The following is an 18,288-nucleotide window of genomic DNA, read 5'->3' as shown; positions in this document are numbered from 1 at the left end:
AAAGTGATTATGAGGCAAGGTTAATTCTTAATGAGAATTCAAGCGTCACTGCCACAATCAATTTTTTTTTTGGGTAATGAAAAGTCCTCTCAAATCTGTAACTTTGTCTACAATAAAAACAACAAATTTATGCAGGAGAAAATCTTAAGAGTCACTGTTAGATCTTCCTTTTCTCCTTGTGCCATAAAGAAAATCGAGCAAGTCAAGTTGTTATGAGGTACGGACCCACTTTCTGTCTCACACTGTCTGGGGGGATAGAACATGGGCTCTGTGTAGGACCCATATAAACTGTGCAATTCTTGTGTTGACTTTGTTACTTGCCAGAAAACATTCCCAGAGCAATAGTAGTCTTCCCCACCACACATCACTCACTGGAGTTTTAAGGAGTCAAAAGTTGGCACTAGCTTCCTTTCACCCTTCACTAGATAGACACTGGGAGTTGGAGCAGCCAGCTGGAGGACAGCAGTGAGAGTGGCCCTGTCCATCCTAACATCTCCTGCTGCAAGCTCAAAGAAGGGCTTAAGCTTTTCTCCTTCCCATTAGACAGAAGGCTGTCTATGCTACTGAGCCAGCCAACCTGGGTGCAAGCAACAGCTAGCTGCAGTCACACTTTTGCCAAGAGCTTCTTACTTTTCCTCCTCTCCTTGCATGGCTTTTGTAGCAGTGCAAACCAAGCTACTAGCGTCAAGCGCTCCACTGCAAACATGGAGGGTGACCAGACATCCCGATAAAATCGGGACCATCCCAATATTTAGGTGTTTGGCCCGTGTCCTGATCGATCTTTGGTCAGGACACAATTTGTCCCGATACTTCGCTCCGGCAGCAACACTCAGTTGTTTTTTGTTAAACCAACGGCAGCACTCGGCATTTTTTTTTTCCCCTCCACTGGCGCTGCCTCCCCCCCCGCCAAATGTGTCCCAATATTTTCTTCCTCTCATCTGGTCACCCTACAAACATGTCACAGGGACCTGGGTAAGACACTGCGCTAGTTTGATGGCAGGTAGGCCCTTAGCCACATTCAGTACCTAAGCTAAAGCTCACTCCAGCCAAAGCTCTCAGTCAAGTTACAGAAGACAGATGCGGCTCTACAGCTTGGAGTGTTGGAACAGGGCTCCCTGGCAGCTGTAGCATAGAGGCAGCAATTCTCAGCCTTGTGTCTGTGATTGTCCCAAGCCTACCGTCACTCATCTTCAGCAGAAGCAGTTTTGACTGCTTTTTCTCCAGCCACCTACCCCCCTTGAAGCTATCCCACATTTGGTGCCGCTCTTTCAGCGAAGCAAGCGTCAGATCCACGAGACAAGCTGTACAAGTGCAGGTGAATGTGGAAGAAAGGTATTTTGATCCCAGGGATTTAACCTACACCAAGAAGCTGGAACAACTGACCACCATAACAACTGGACAGCAGGGGAAGAACTGAGGACCTTCCACTTTTGCTCCTTATCTAATAAAAGGATTAGTGCTATTTGTGGGACCAGGGCAAACAAGCCCTTGAGAACAGCTGTTTATAGAAGAGCTGCAGGAATACTGCATTAGCAGAGAACTCCCACAGCCCGTTAGTGGTGCTGGGCATGCCACAAGAAAGGGTTAGTGTGTCAGTTTGAGTTAGCTAGGACGTTAGTTACAGCAAAGGCAGAGATGGCAAAAGGCAGCCCCCCTCCTTCCCTCCCAGCCTAAGAGACAGGCTATAACCACAGACAGAGGTGCAAGTGGAGTGGGATTTTTAACTAAAGGCCATTTTCCCCACTCTAGTTCTACAGCCCAGCTAAGCAGTGCTCTGGGGGAGGAACCATGCACTGATTACAAAGCCACAAAAACAATCCCACAACCAGTTATGTTTTTCGCTATTCGTATCCTATCCATTCCATTTTTCTTGCCCATTGCACGGCACACTGGTGGTTACACGCAACCACTGAACTGATACACACGCCTGAAGGTTCCAATGCTTCTGTATTAAAGTGCAAAGCAAAAGATATTACAAACATTGATGGCAGAACTTTTTTAATTCCAGAAAATTATAAGAGAATCTTTGACTTGGATTAAAAAGATTTCTTAGAAAAGAAAGGTCCTCCCTTGCAGATGGCTGCTAGGCGGAAGAATGTCAGGCAGCTACAGGAATACACACATCTTGTGTGAGCCTTGCTTGTAGGATAGGCTAGCACATAGGGAGCAAAGGGGGGCGTGGAGGGAGGAGAAAGAAACAGTCCCTACCCCTGAGTGAGAACTGGGTGGGGAGGGGCTGAGCAGGCCCTACACTGGGAATCAGATACTCCACTAGACACGTGTGATTCTCTTTGGGAAGCAAGTTCGTGGGACATCAGCTCCTAAGGAAGAAGAGAAGGTCCCAGCTGAGTTGCTTTACTCTCAGTAACAGCCTAGGGTTAGCAGTAACAGCTACATTACAAAAAAATATTGGTTATTACTGGTGAATGGGCACCGCCTCACCCTGGAGGGATACCATGCAAGCAGTAAAGAGTCATCCAGTTACCCCACCTCCATTGAACAAACCAACCCACCGAGATTCTCTTCCTCACACCAACTACTGTTCAGATGCCAGCACATTCACACCAGCACAGCTTTAGTTGCCCGTGGAGGGGAGACGGACCCCTCTCCGCCCCCACCCAGTGCTTTCTAGGGAAGCTAGCACAAGGTATGAGGTTGCTCAGAACAATAGCTCCTGACCCCATCCCTATGGTGAGGCGGTTGCCAAGGGTTACTCTCTCCTTGGTGAAACGTGCTGTCAGTAGAAAACCCTAATACTACTCACTCACCCGCAGCGTGGCTGCTGCTGCACACAGCACTGCTGCACAGAGGGGCCAGTTTCTAGGAGAATGAAAGGAAGATTTGGATTAATTCCCACTCCCATTTGCTCAGAGCTCTGTAGCCCAGATTCCACTCCCCTCCACCCAGTCCCAATTTGCTTTTCTGCAGCCCATCTACACGGGCATGCTGCTTTTAGAAAGCCACTGCCCATTTCCAGGTTAGACGCACGGGTTCCTCCCAAGTCTTTCATTGGCCGCCTGCATCAGGTGGACACAGAGTCTGGCTTTCACTGCACTGAAGAGATCTGCTAACACATCCCCCTCTCCTCAAAACTACATTTACAATGCAAAAGAGCAGCATCTCACAATAGAAGGGAGAGGGGGGAGAACCAGGCACCCCTGGATGTCTGCACACCCCAGCAAGTAGGGCATCTCCCCTCTTCCAGCCATCTCCCATTTTGAGAGAGGCAGATTTCCTGGGAAAGGTGATGGGGGCTTTGCTGTGTCCAAGGCAGGTGTAAAACTGCACCTGTGTTTGCTCCTCTTTCCCACAGGGCTAGTGATTTAGCCAAAGCCAGTTCATACTCCCTTGCTGCTACTGCTTAGCTAGCATTGTACTTGGCCTCTCCACACTGAAGCCCACACTGCAAAATGCTTAACTAGGTTGACTGCGTCTCAGGAGCCATTTCCCAGGTTACAACGTGGCCCAGTTCTAATGAAGCTGAGGTGACAGCCCTCCAGCACTTCACTTGATTCCCTTTACAAAGGGAACAGCACCCATGAAAAATGTAACATGCTCCTCCTTTATACCAACATGGGGAAACCCAGCAGCCCATTGCCTCTTTCCTTCTTACTTACGGTTTCCCCAGAGGATGTTTAAAACCACTGTCTCAAACCATTTTCCTTCACTCAAATCAAGAAGCCGCAATGTTTAATTCCTACGTTAGCGATGCGCTTTCTCTGCTGGTCTAAGATTTCAGCCCTCCCCTCAAACTCATGGCAAAAGCCTCAGAGGGACAGAGCCCTGGCCCTGGGATGGAAAGCAATCAGGCGGGAAAACGCTGTTGCCGCTTCTGCTGTTCCACTTGTATTGTCACACTCAATGTTTAAAGAGGGCGGGTGTTACGCCACCCAACGCTATGTATATTATAGACACACATGAAGCCTAGAGATACACTGAACTGAGGGGGTAGTGGTGAGGACAGAAGTGTCTTTGGGGAGAATGAACGTGAGCAGTTGGTGGGTGGGTTCCTTCTGTTAGTTGTTCTTTTTCTCAGCAGGAGGTGCATAAGGAGGCGGCTGGTCCTGCAAAGTGAGAAAAAACAAGACATGGTGACTGATTCTATCTACAACCCAGCAGTGTTGTGTGTAGCTGTTCAGCTTTCCAGGCTTAGCTTATGCACCCAACCTTTGCCATCGGCTACAGCTTGAGAGATACTAAAGTGACAGGGGTGAGGCCTATATGTTAGGCTACAGCTACCCATGGGTGTTTCTTCCCAGTTTCAGTTCCATCCCAGAGCCTTTGCCAGTTCCTATAATGCTTCAAATGAGGCACCACGCAAAAAAGATGATCACCACAAGAGTCCCTTTAAAAGCCCATCAGGATGTGTGTACTTCATAAAGAGCAGCACTGTGATTGGACATTGTTTTAATCCTCATCTTCCTCTCAACCTCCCAGTGACTCTGTGGTTCCTGTGGCAGTTTGTTAGGACAGATCTTGTCAGTCTCCCCTGGCCCAGAACAGTCTAAACCTGTATTACCCCTTCCCTTTAAGTTCCTAAATCTGGATACCCCCATTCTTGCAGAAGCTGATAAATATATTGTTTCTGTACAGGCACAACTTTCATGCAGGTCTTCGAGTTCCCTGCCTTCTTGATCAGAAAAATACTAAGCCGGATTCCAGGAACAATGATTAAGTATGAGTATTTTGATAAGGCTTCTTTGTAGGAAAGAGTGGACAGATCATTTCTAAATAGCATAGCAGTGATCATAAACCTCCTGCTTTGGGGAGCCAACTGCCTGTGGAGGTCAGGAAGAAATGAGACACCTAGACCCATCTACGTTCAACTGATCTGCTGCGTGTGGGGGGGGGTCCGCTCTCCTCTTGAGGATCAAACACTGCCCGAAGCTAGACTAGATGGGCAAAGAGCCTGCTCAGGTACACTCAGAAGCAGGATACTAGACTTAGTAGGGTGTGGCACAGCATGGGCTATGCGCTGTGACCTTAGCAGCTGCTGCAGTAAGATGACAAGCTGCCCAGGATTCAGCTGTAGCAGCTGAACAGCAAGCACGTTAGCTCCACTTACCCCTTTGCCCTCCTGCCCAACAGACAACTCAACGTTGCTTACCATAGGCATATAGACATTGTGGGGATTGGCTGGGTTGTAATAGGCACTCGAAGCTGCTTCTGCTGCTTTACTGCCACCTACAGGGTAAGGAAAAAAACACAACCTTCTTAAGTGCTTTACAAGTAGTGAATTCAGCTTCCCAGCCCCCACCTAACAGAGAGAATACCTATTTTTAAGATGGGGAAAACAGAGTCCCAGACAAGTTAACTGGCTTTCCTAAGGTCACAAAATAAGTCTGTAGCAGAGCAGGGAACAGAACCCACATCTCTCAGCTGTGCTTAAACCACCAGACAATGCTTCCTTGTTAACAGATATCCTGGGCTTCACAGATCTCTGGGAGCAAGACAAGTTTCCCCTCACATGAGCTAGGTCACACTTGATTTTAGCCTTAAGATAACCATGGCATAGTTGTGGACAGTGGATATTAGCCAGGCATAATGCTAGACTATAAAATGAGCTGGAACTTTACATCGCTAATTCCAACTGATAGTATCCGGCAGCAGTTTGGCCTGTACCTGCGATCATCAACGCAGACCTCCTGTTCCCAAAGGATCCCCAGGTAACACTTTCAGTAGGGTCTCCTTCCTGCTATAGCAGGTGGCTTCTGTGCGCCTTACCTTTTAACACAGCTTTCTTAAGCAGACTCTAGAGACAAAAGGTGCCAAGAGAACCAGCTTGCAACATCAGAGCCAGCTCTCTTAATTGTACTTTGGGCCTGCTCATGACAGCAAGGGACTTGCTCATGCTGGACAGAACTAGTACAGTGCTGGGAACTGCCATGTCATCTTCCCCCACCTACCCACAAACTGCCTAGAAATGGGTGACTCAAAGAGCCTGTAACAAGAGAAATTCCATCATTCACATCTACAATCCCTTTTGGACCTGCACCGAGAGTCCCTCCTGCTCCCTTACCTGGCATTCCAGGCTCCATGCAGGCTGTAGGGGCTGTGGGAGCTGTGGGGGCTGAAGGTCCTGCGGTAGGAGGGCCGGGGTAGGGGGGAGGAGGAGCCATATACAGGGGGTTCATGTCAGGAGGAGGTGGGTACATGCCTGTAGAAAGGAGACACGTTAAAAAGGTGCTTTACGCCATTCCCGTGGGACATATTGCAGGCCTAGTTTACAGGCCTGTTGCTTCTGTCTAAAGCGGATATACACAGGTCAAGGAAAGTCACCCGAGCTTAAACAGCAGCCACTCCACATCAGGATTTTATACAGCTGTAGTGCCGTTGACCACAGAGTGCTTTGCAGACAACAATCACTCCCCAAATTTGCCTGCCATTCTCTGCCAGAAGGTGCTACCCAGCTTAGGATGTCATATCCTTTATTTCCTGTCCCACTGGATCTCTAGGGAGATGCAATAATACTCAAGCTGGATTTTAGCAGGACACCCCAGTCCTTGCAAGGAAATGCTTCCGTGACCCAGAGGAGTCAGGGCCCTTATAAGGCTAACAATGCTGCTCAGAGAGAATGGGCTGCTGCTATACAAGCCATCCTCCAGCTATGTTGGAGTCTTGTGCTCTTTACTCCAACACAGTCCTTTACAGCTCCCAGTACACACAGCACGTGCGCTCTACCTCACACAACACTGGTATGTCACAAGAGGTTGAAGCCCGTCAGAAGGCTTTACCTGGAGGTGGTGCGTAAGGGTAACCCATGGGTTGTGGAGCTGGTCCATATCCATTCATTGGTGGGGGCACATAAGGGGAAGGTCCATTAGCTGGCTGAGGGGCATAGCCCCCTGGTGCAGGTGAATAACCTCCTGGAGCAGGGGTATACCCCCCAAAGGCAGGCATATAGCCATAGCCAGTATTCTGGGCAGGAGCCCCTCTGGAAGCTAAAAAGAATTAAGTTTAGCAAGTCTGACTCAGCACACTGCCATGCAATTAAAATGGAGCAGCAAAGAAAAGGAAAGAATGATCACATTAATTTAGTCTGATCTGTCATGGCAACAGAGCTATGAGCCACTGGGTCCTGGAGCAATGGCTTTGCCCAAAACCCATCCAGCAATAATCTCTTCTTCTCCCAGGTTCACGCACTGCTGGGGTAGTTAGCTTTGCCAGTCTGGACACTGAGGAGCAGGGCTGGACCCTGAGCTGGGAACAGCTTATGGAGATGACTCAGATTAACCCTGATCTGCAATATTTACACAGATACTAGCCACGAAAGCTTGCCAAAAAAAAAGTCTCCACCGAAGAATGTGGTTTCATAAAAAACAACAACAGAAAACCCCACACACATTTAAGAGGTCTTTCTGATCAGGAAAATCTACACAAGAAGTTTCCAACCAAACTCTAAACAAACAAAAAAAAAAACAAAAAACATGTATCTATTTTTGGAAGCCAAAAATAGGAAGTTTTCCTCCCTCCACTCCATTTTTAATACACTTTCTCCCCTTTGGGAAAACAGAGTTGGGTAAGCTAAGTGTGAGGGTAGTTCCCTCATACACCACTCTAATCTCATGTTTTCCTACTTTTTCCAGTTCGGAAACAGAGGGGAAAAGATTTTTTTTAAAAGGGACTAGGGGGCTCATGCCAAGAATTGGGAATATTACGTTTTTCAGTTTTCCAAAACCAGAGCATTAAGACTAACAATAGGGTGTAGAATGAAGACAAAAGTTCTCATGGAAAAGTCAATTTTTTTTGATTGAAAAGTTTAGAAGCGTTATTCCCCTTGCTCACCCCAAGTTGTTTACTGCAGCAAAAGTTAATTTTCCAGCCAACTCTTAGAATATTCAAGCCTCCGATGGCCACTTACCATTAGTGGCAACCCTGAACATCAATTGTCCAAACTCAATGGCTCCGCCGCTGTTGAAGGTCATTTTAAAGGAAGCCTGCCCTTCCCAGCCACCTGAAGGAGAAAGTGAGAATTAAAAATTAAACCATTAAATATACTCTGAAAGATTTAATACCAATAAACAGGTCTGAAATTGGATACAGATTATTAGTTGATTTGTTTCCTAGAAGCTCCCAACTTAAACAAGAGACCAAACAGGGTTTGGACAACTATTGCATAACTGCCAGCTTCCTTCGCAGTGGTCACTCAGCCCACTTTGTATACAAGATAAATCTCAGTGAGACCAGGAGAGGGTTTGTCTGGGAATTTCCTTATTTTTTTTTTTTTAAGAGGAGAGTCTAAAATATGGACATGCAGAAGTTCTGTAGATCTATATTTTCTGCTGGCAGGCGCAGAGAGAATCCAATTGCAAACACGATGTAGAAAGGACACATTTCATTCAGCGGGAGCCTGCCTACTGAATGGGAGCCCTTCCACCAAACTAAATGGACTTTGAATCAGGGCCTGAAACTCAAGCCAGGACTGGAATTAAATATTCCATCACCAGACTCTTCGCCCTCTTTGAAGCAGAGCATCTTAGATAAAGATTACCAAGTTTTAGGCCTAACAGGAGTTTTTAGAAATTCATTACCACATGCTAAAACCCCCAAGATAAGTCACCCAAACTGTACAAACAGGTGGGTTTCCTTATTGGAGGACAAGTGGATAAAGCAAATTGGGAGTTTTTAAAGCAAGTTGTCAGATGGGAGATTAAAATTTGAGTTTTAAAACGAAAAGCCCAGGTTCCAAAATCCCTTGTCCGATCAACTTATTCCAAGAAAAATTGTCCAGAGAGACTGTATGAGATGTTTGGGGTTTTTCTGCACATTGTTAGAGGAGGAATAAAAAAAAAACAAAACATCAGGCATATAAATTGAAAGGGATGTGGCGGTTCAACAACACACTTAAACACTGCATTACTCAAATTTTATTCTTTCCTATTATCTTATCAGTAGTAGTTTGGTAGCTCAGTTTGGGCAAGTTACCCAATGAATCAGCAACCTACCGCTATACTTCCCATCATGAAGCAACACCTCAAGCCAGCAAGAAAGGCTGGGGTAGAAAGAAAGGATTTCAAGTAGTATAAAAACAAACTGATATAGTAAAAAAGTTATCTGAGACCACAGCAGTGTGTGTGCAGAGTAGATTATGCAGAAAGCTCTAGCTATTCAAGAGCCTGAGTGACCCAGACATGAGATACCATTACTATAGCAGAATCCCCACAAAGAGTGATTTTATTGCCAGGGAAAGGTGCTGGATTCATAGCCTTGGAGAGCTAGTCCTCACTAGAACAAATACAGAAGCAGCCAGCAGAGACGTAAGATTTCCTGATGCACATTTCTCCTACTCAGGTGCCTCAACCCCAGAGGAACTAGTACTATGACTGAGGGGAGTTGTCTCAGGAGCCCTTTTTTGTCCTGATTTTGTGTTCTGTAAGTGCCAACTGTGACTGCTGTTTCTGAGATGGACTACTAGGAACTAGAACATGACCAGCAAGTCATTTCAAACAGGGCATCACAAGTGTCAGATGGTCACAATTTTCAGCCACTACTAGCTTGGGGTCAGGTCTGAACCAGTGATATACAGAGATGCACATGCATTGCAGTGAAGAAAGGTCTGCTGATCTCCAGAGAAGTGCTCTCACTTTGTTGGCTTCTATTCACGACTGTACAAGATCAGCAGTTGAAGTTGGTGAACCCATCACTCGCCTACCCTCTCCAACTCCCTCTCAAGCTGAGCCTAGGAAGCAACTAACATGCAGAAATTCAAAGATTAAGTAATTTTCTTATAACATTTGGATCATGGTTACAAGTTTTTCCTGGACAAAAATATCCATTATGAGTCTTTTGGGGGGCTTTCCACCAAACTTAAGACATGCCTATGTGGGGAAATTGACTGGCATATTTCACTACTGCTATGCCACACAATTTCTCATGTGGACAAGTCCTGGGCTAGAAATTCAGCAGAAGGGAAAAAGTACTTGGGAAGCTCAGTTAAGTCTGCTTGGAGCGGCAACACATTAACACACACCTCCTGCCTCAGCCTGGATCACGCCTTTGATGTAATTGGCAGCGAAGACAGGCTGCTCGATGGAGCACCCTTTCACCAAGTAGAATGGCATCATGAAGGACATCAGGGGGTCCTTGCCTTTAGACACAAAGATCATCTGCAAGATAGAGAGGACATTTTAAAGTTGTTAATTTACAATCAGTCTTTATACCTAGAGTGAAACTGGCAATTTCAAGAGTGTTCAAAGCGGAGACAGCTTTAAAAAGCTGGTAAAGAGAAACTACAGCTCTGGAACGATTATACATGCAAGTTCCTCTTCTACAGCTACACAGCAGTTTTCATCCTCAGAGATCCAAAAGAACTTTGACAATCACATATTTAGGGCTCCCACACCTGAAACGTGCAACTTTCACAGTAGCGTGCAGTTGACACCATGTAAATTAAGAAGTATTTTCTCCCTTTAAAACCTCAAACTACTGCACTGTTTTTGTGACACAGTCTGAGGCACTGCAGCTTGAAGCTCTACTGCACCGAAGTGGACCAGAAGTTCTGAACTGCTTAGATGTGTGGTCTTTCTGCCCAAATCTAGCAGCCTGTTTGAACAGTAACTTAGCAGTTACTATGATCATTCTTAAATAAGGAAAAGCAGAGGCAAGGGATAGAAGAGCAGTGCCCTGGCATAACATTCCCTCTCTCATTAAAAAGGTCTAATGTCATAGGCTACTTGTAACTCACTGCAGCGTACAGAAAAGCTGCCGCATTGCATCTTTCACAGCTATTATATCCTTCCAGGATCTAACTCATTGGTGCATCCAGTGCTTTGGCAGATTCAGTGCAGCATATCTAGTTAAAGCTAAGTCAAAACAGGACACTCAAACCGAATGAGCAGTGTCCATCTACAGACTTACAAACCAAAAGCTGTGAATTCAGACCAGCTTAGTTTGTTTGGTGACTGTCTCTAGAGAAGCACCGGCTAAGTGAACAATTCTAGAGTGCTGCTGGCCCTGAAGACTGGATACAGTCCAAAAAGGATGAGGAATACTTGTAGACATACAAAATTTTGCATGAGCCACATCATAAGCCACAGGACTGAAGACAGGGAAGATTTACTGTCCATTCCTTAAGCAGTACAGAACCCTTTAGGAGGTTCTCCAGGGCTTTCCTAGTCCAGGTTTTGGGACTACACTGAACAGTTTCCCCAAGTCCTTTGTACGGTCACTCATCAAAACACTGGCAGAAGCATCATAGCCCCCTTCAGTAATCCCTGGAACAGTAGGAGAGGGTTTTTTACCCCCAGCTTTTAGCTTTCAAATGTTTACTAAGAAGGGGGTTGTTTCAATCAGGTTAGGCCACTGTGCCTGTATGATAAGCCTTAACAGGTCAAAGCCTAAGCCCATTTACATGGACCTAGAGTACAGCATAAGTCAACTTCTGTTCCAGTTTAAAAGGCTACATACAGCAGCAGGCATGAGAATTGAGAAGCCAAGTTAAACAGTGGTTGGTGTTCAGGACAGACAGACTTTGGATGTGCGTATGGAGGGTTTTTCACACACACCCACACCCACTCGAAGGATTTTGAAGACTTTCAAAGGAAATAGTGGAAGCCCCACTGACTGACATTGAAAACAGGACAATGTAAAAGACACATGAAAACATGCTGCAGAGAACAGAACAATCTGGCCCTGGCCCTAGCTGGGAAAGGGGGCTGTGGAGAAAAGGACAAGCACGATCTATTTCCACCACCCTCTCTCATCTTGAATTTCTAGCCTCCTCATAACTAGGAGATTTACCCAATCATTTACAAGCCTCCAGGTCTAGAAGCCTGTGGGAAAATGCTACTGGCTCAAGACTTACCCTGTAAGGGGTGAGGTATACCATTCCCTTCTTGGTGCCTTTGAAGATTTCAGCCTTGTCAGACACATCACTGAAGGAAAGCTCCACATCTTTACAATGCTTAAGAACACTGCAGGAGGAGGAAGAGACAGACATCAGGGATGCATAGTAACAAACAGTCCTAAAGCTTGTGCAATCAACATACGTTAGTTGGCATGCCAAGAGCCAGGTCATTTCCCTAAGAGGCTCAGTTCAGATATGGATCCCACCGTCTCTCTCTGCGTATGCATGAACCGTTTATGCTACTTTCTCAATAAGTACAACACCCAATCCTATTCTGCCCAGAGAAGCCTCTAGCCTCAGGAGGGTTTGTTTCTCCCTGCATTTCCAAAGCCATTTGAGACAGTTGCTGAGGAAACCGTTCATTTCTCATTGAAAGCGAGTCGGTACAAAAGTTCACAGCACAGAATACGCACAACTAACTGCAGTATTTCTTTCGGGAATAAGCACATTGCCTCGGAGCAAGTCCCTGTCTGACTAGTCCAGTATCCGTATGTTGATGCTACGCAGGAAAGCATAACCCCAGTAATGCAACCTCAGTTGTGTCAACTGTACTAATGACGACGCTTCTTCATAGCTAGGCTAACTACAGATGCGGTCACTATTTCCTGGAAATGACTGAGGACTATCAGCAAAGATTAGTGATAAAGAGCAACGCTTCCAGGGATAGGAGAATTGGGGAAACACTGTTCCTGGTGGTAGGGTTTAAACTGAGGCCTTGGCTAAACTGGCGCTTTACAGCGCTGCAACTTTCTCCCTCGGGGTGTGAAAAAAACTCACCCCTAGTGCAGCAAGTTACAGTGCTGCAAAGCTCCAGTGCAAACAGTGCCCCAGCGCTGGGAGCACGGCTCCCAGCGTTACAAGCTAATCCCCATGAGGAGGTGGAGTACCTGCAGCGCTGGGAGAGCTCTCTCCCAGCGCTAGCGCCGCAATTACACTTACACTTCAAAGCGCTGCCATGGGAGCGCTTTGAAGTTTTGAGTGTAGCCAAGCCCTTATTCAATGATCTAGGAGAGGGAGCCAACATGTTAGTGAAGTTTGCTACAGACACTACCCCGTGAACACTAGCAATGACAGGAAATAATATAGAGGGACTTAGAGATAACAAACGTGAGTAGAAGATAAAATCAATTTGAGAAAATGTGGGGAAGTGCTCCAAAACAGACAAAGAGAAGCAGAAATACTGACAAACTTAGAGAGTAACGAGTTTGCAGTGTATTATGCCAGGGGAAAAAAAACCAAAAAACAAAACAGTGCACTGCAATTCTGAGCAGCATACAGAGGCATCATAGATGAGGTGGCTACATAGGGCCTTGATGAGACCATATTTCAAAGGTTCCATTCAGTTTCAGGGACCCTGCTACAGAAATACGGGCAAATTAGAAAACAGCAAAAATTACTGAAAGAAGAATTAAAGGGACTTGCTTCTGAAGTGAACAGCTGAAAGCTAGATAACATTTAGTGGAACTATTTAAGGGAGACACAGGATAACAATCCACAAGTACCTGAAAGGCATAGCTGTCAAGGATGGAGGGAAATTTAGAGTATTACTGAAAATGCAATACTCTAGTCACGCTCCTGCAAGGCTGGGAGGGACAGACTGAATGGCTTAATACAGGAGTGGCCAACCTGAGCCTGTGAAGGAGCCAGAATTTTCCAATGTACATTGCCAAAGAGCCACAGTAATACATCAGCTTCCCAGTGCCTCCTGCCTGTCAGCCAGCAGCCCCCATCAGTCAGCACCTACTCCCACTGCAATCAGCTGTTTCGCATGTGCAGGATGCTATAGGGGGGAGGGGAGTGAGGGCATGCAAGGCTACGTCTTCACTACCCACCGTATCGGCGGGTAGCAATCGATTTCTCGGGGATCGATATATCGCGTCTCATCTAGACGCGATATACCGATCCCCGAACGTGCGCCTGTCGACTCCGGAACTCCACCAACGCCAACGGCGGTAGCGGAGTCGACAGGGGGAGCCGCGGACATCGATCCCGCGCGGTGAGGACAGTAGGTAATTTGATCTAAGATACTTCGCCTTCAGCTACATTATTCACGTAGCTGAAGTTGCGTATCTTAGATCGATCCCCTCCCCTAGTGTAGACCAGCCCCAAGGCTTAGGGGAGGGGCAGGGGTGGAGTGGGGGCAGGGCTTGGGGCAGAGCAGGGGATTGAGCAGTGAGCACCCTCCAGTACATTGGAAAGTTAGCATCTATAGCTCCAGCCAGTGCCTAGGTAAGGAGCTGCATATTAACCTCTGAAGAGCCGCATGCGACTCCAGAGCCATAGGCCTAATAGGTTCTCTCCAAATCTCAGATGCTATGGGAAGACATTTCTTCTTAACTAGGGCAATTGCTCATGTCTAATCCAGTTCTGAATCCCACCAAACTCTTTGCCTCAGCAAAATTCTATGGCAGCTCATTTCATAGGTCACTTTTACATTGTGTAAAAATAACTGTCATGTACCCAATTTAAAATGTGCCTTTTTAAAGAGTTTGTTTTAATCCTACTTTATACATACATAGATAAAACAGCACTTAATACATTTAGTATACCAGTGCAGTGGTAATTACATTAAACCTACCGTACAATTTTACTTATAAGTACAGGACTGTCACAGGGAGGGCTGGCCTCTTAAGGCAAACTGGCTTCATCTCCCTTGTGACAAAGCTTTATCCCAGGTAATGGGTTTGAGGTCAGAGCTAAAGCGATTCTGGCAGGTTATCTGTCTCTTAGTTAAGAGGCCAACAAGTAGCAGGTATGGGGAAGGATCTGGAAAGGGGCCAGGATCTGATTTAATTCATGTTGGAATTTTTTGGTTTTTAGACATAAACCCATCCCTGAAGACTGAAATTCTGCTGCTGTTGGGAATTTATATACTTTCTAGCAAGATGGCCTAGCAGTTTACAAGAAAAACTACAGTTGGTCATATACCACTTGCCAAATATCACTTGACAAGTTTTAAAGTTTTGAGCTTCATAATATTATTTATTTCTGTTATTCACCCAACTTCAAGGACAATTTAGTAATCTAGAAGGCAGTTTTCTTTCCCACACTTCTCCGTTCAATGTCATGTGTGTCTCCAGGATCTCAGAACTACCTTCACACAATTTAAGCAGATGGCCTCATGACTTGCAGATCAGGTCCAGCACTAGCAGCAGTACCATCCCAAGACACCCGGTTTGGATTTCGTAAGTGAAGTTACTTCCTGCTACAAGGAGGTGAGGGGCTTGCTCTGCTCAAACCCACTCCCTCTTCAGAGACAGTGTTTTGCTAGTTTCATCTCTGCTCTAGTTACTACACTGCAAGGGACTGAACTTGTGATTGACTTTGGTGGTGGTACTGATTAGGGTACACCTCCCCAACAGGGACAGGCCAACATACAATCATATTTGAAAGCTGACTGCTCACATACAACAATTTTGCCCAGAGGCTGTTGACTTTTCACCAGTGATGCTGTTTGACATGCAAGAAAAACACCAAGCTCGAACAGTGAAACTAGGCTGACCAGTTTCGTGATTTTTAGCCATGTTTACTTCCTTTTTCATGCACTAACCCAGTGCAGCCGTTTCAGGGCAGTCAGGGAACCAAACAAACCCCTTGAATCCATTGTTTTTAAATAGCACAAAATCATTCTATTTGTTTCAAGTTTGGTAAAACTCCCTCTTTTAAAAAAAATGAATAAAGGTCTTGAATTAGCATGACTGTGTGCCTTTAGATCGGGGGTCGGCAACCTTTCATGAGTGGTGTGCTGAATCTTCATGTATTCACTCTAATTTAAGGTTTCGCGTGCCAGTAATACATTTTAACCTTTTTAGAAGGTCTCTTTCCATAAGTCTATAATATATAACTAGACTATTGTTGTATGTAAAGTAAATAAGGTTTCAAAATGTTTAAGCAGCTTCATTTAAAATTAAATTAAAATGCAGAGCCCCCCCGGACTGGTGGCCAGGACCCAGGCAATGTGAGTGCCACTGAAAATCCGCTTGCATGTCGCCTTCGGCACATGTGTCATAGGTTGCCTACCCCTACTTAGATTATACCAGCAGACCAGACATTGACCATCCATCAGGGTGCTCTTAGTGCCAAGCCACAGCCTCAAGCTCCAAGACCATTTTGGATAGCATAGGAAGCACCACCATGGCCACGCCGGCCTATGGGCTCATTCCCAAACTTGGAAGTCCTTCAATCTTTTCAGATTGCAGATTATCCAGGAGGGAAATGGGGCAGCTGCAATGGTTGTTCTAGGTCTGAAAGGACTTCCTGCCAATGACATCTATACTAGATAAACAGAAAGGAGAGCGAAAAAATGTTCAGTAGCTTGGGAAAAAAACAAGCACGAACAACCACCACCACCTTTGAATAAACAATCTAATAAGATGACCCTGGGTGCAGTTTAATGCAAAAAGATTATTGACTGTAAAGGTGCTGCTTTATTTTGATGGTTCACCAGTTGTGAGTAATTGTGCCAAAACTTAATACAGAATCAGACCAGGAAAACACTGGGCTTGTCCAAATCGCTCCTCTCCAGCTCACTATTTACCAGAAGAGAGATGAGAAGTGGTCTAGATGTGTCTTTAGAGATACCAGAATAGCTGTATTCCTGTAGTCTCCTTAAGAGGTACACTAACGAAGTGACGAGGCCCAGAGTTTGATCTGATTTTGGTGGTGCATTGTTTAGGGCATAGTCCCATAAGAATATTATGGAATCTTTAACGGCCACAAGCAGTCAGACTCAGAATTACATCTCATTTGGAAAAAGCAAAATAGGAGCTAGAAAGTCAATACCATCTCTACATACTTCAGTTTTTTAAAGCCAGTGCAGCTTTGGGGACAGGGAAAATTGGGTCTCAAACTAGAAGTCCATTTAAATATTTAAGAGTATGTTTATTGGAGTAATTTACTGCAGGTCTATTCACAAAGTGACTACTTCCCTATCTGCAACCTGAGCACATTTAATTCAGCCCTCAGCACACACCCAAACCCATGCAGATGTTGCTAATGACCTAGTATTGCACACACTGCTAATGAAAGTGCACGTAATGCCTTGTGATGGAGCTCAGTCACTAATCTGCTGACAAGCTGCAGCTCAGGTGACTACAGATTCACGCCTATGCACTTCCTCTGGGGTTGTCACGTCCATTATTAGTGAGCAACAGCTTTCAGAACAAACTGCCCGGCTGCCAAGTTGGGAGTTGGTCAGAGAACACGGGAAAAAAACTGATGGCGAAGTCAAGGAAACAGTACGTAGAGAAGAAAAGCTCCTTAAAGAGAGTGGGCTAAGGAGAGCTGGGTGTATCTGGGCAATGATCTAACCACTGCTCATCTCCCAGCGGGCTCCGGGCAGCTCCCCCAAAGCGCTCGACAGTGCTACACCGCCGCCCTCAGTCTCCCCCGCGCTCACTGCCGGACACGCCTACTTTTCCCACCAACGTGGTCAGTGACCTCCGGCAGCCTGGGTCAGACCTGAAGCTCCCGGGATCGGGTTTTAAGAAGTGAAATTAGATGCGGATTAATCCGCAACAGCAAGTGGCCCGGGCAGGGCTGCCTCAGCCGGCCCGAGGGCGAGACCCGCGCGGCAGGGCAGGGCAGGGCAGCCCTGCTCCTTCCCCGTCCCTCCGCTCCGGGACCCCGGGGCCGGAGCCGCCGCAGCGCCCGCAACCTAAACAACCGAAGCGCCTCCATTCCCGCGCCGGGAAAAGCCCAGCCCGGGGCGGCCGAGCCGGGGCCAGCGGATCCTCCCGGTACGGGGCAGGGCTGGGGCCGCGCCTGGGGCCAGTGGCCGGACCAGACGGGCCGGGGATCTGGTTCGGCTCGGGCCGGACCCGCCTCAGTCTCGGGGGGAGGGGCCGCGGCACGCGCGGGTCCCGCCCTGCCCGGCCCGGCCCCGCGCCCCGGTACCTCTCCCCGGGGGGGGCGATGACCCCGCCGCCCTGCGAGTGGTTCCTGTTCAGCGCCATCTTCCCGGCCAATGGCAGCGGGCGGCCCCTCCCCCCCGCCTTATGCCGCGGCCCCGCCCCGTGACCTCATCGCGCACACTCCCGCCTCGTGACCTCATCGCGCACGGCACCGCCCCAGGGGACTCGGGGTAGAGCCGGGGGAGGAGGTAGTCAGGGGGCTGGGTAGCTCGTGCGGCAGCCAGAGCGGGGCTGGGCAGATGGGGCGCGCCGAGGCTGGCTGGGCAGACAGAGGGTTGGAGGGATGAGCAGATGCACAGGGGGGCGCAGGGATGGGTGGTCGGGTTGACAGACAGAAGGACGGAGAGATCAATGGGTGGATGGAGAGACAGGTGAGTGGACAGAGAGGAGTGGAGGGATGAGTGGATGGACAAAGAGAGGAGTGAAGGATGGACAGACAGAGGGGCGGAGGGATGGATGGACAGACAGAAGGAGGGGAGGGATGGGTGATGGACAGACGGGTGGAAGGATGGGTCTTTTCCAGTTTTATAG

The 18,288-nt window shown here is 47.2% G+C and overlaps 1 protein-coding gene across 3 annotated transcripts; it reads right to left on the bottom strand.

Moving 5' to 3' along the window:
- Positions 1-1,928: 1,928 nt before the first annotated feature.
- Positions 1,929-17,825, bottom strand: WBP2NL (WBP2 N-terminal like). 3 transcript variants are annotated; one of them, XR_003998356.1, is made up of 8 exons: positions 11,804-12,103; positions 9,971-10,106; positions 7,862-7,954; positions 6,735-6,941; positions 6,020-6,157; positions 5,108-5,184; positions 2,769-4,064; positions 1,929-2,321 (listed from the first exon to the last, which is right to left on the bottom strand). XR_003998356.1 is itself a non-coding variant. In XM_030547644.1 (8 exons), the coding sequence occupies exons 1-8, from the start codon at positions 17,797-17,799 to the stop codon at positions 4,017-4,019; spliced, it is 867 nt and encodes a 288-aa protein (XP_030403504.1). In that variant the 5' UTR covers positions 17,800-17,825; the 3' UTR covers positions 1,929-4,016. The 3 variants fall into 3 exon arrangements, 2 of the variants coding, with proteins under 2 accessions (XP_030403504.1, XP_030403498.1); XM_030547644.1 differs by adding an exon at positions 17,741-17,825 and having other exon boundaries at positions 1,929-4,064; positions 11,804-11,912; XM_030547638.1 differs by having other exon boundaries at positions 1,929-4,064.
- Between the last annotated feature and the right edge of the window lie 463 nt (positions 17,826-18,288).

Source organism: Gopherus evgoodei, chromosome 1 (genome assembly GCF_007399415.2).
Source record: "Gopherus evgoodei ecotype Sinaloan lineage chromosome 1, rGopEvg1_v1.p, whole genome shotgun sequence".
In the NCBI taxonomy this organism is placed as follows: domain Eukaryota; kingdom Metazoa; phylum Chordata; order Testudines; family Testudinidae; genus Gopherus; species Gopherus evgoodei.
The sequence above is the reverse complement of the archived record's forward strand: the minus strand, read 5'-3'. Positions and strand labels throughout refer to the sequence as shown.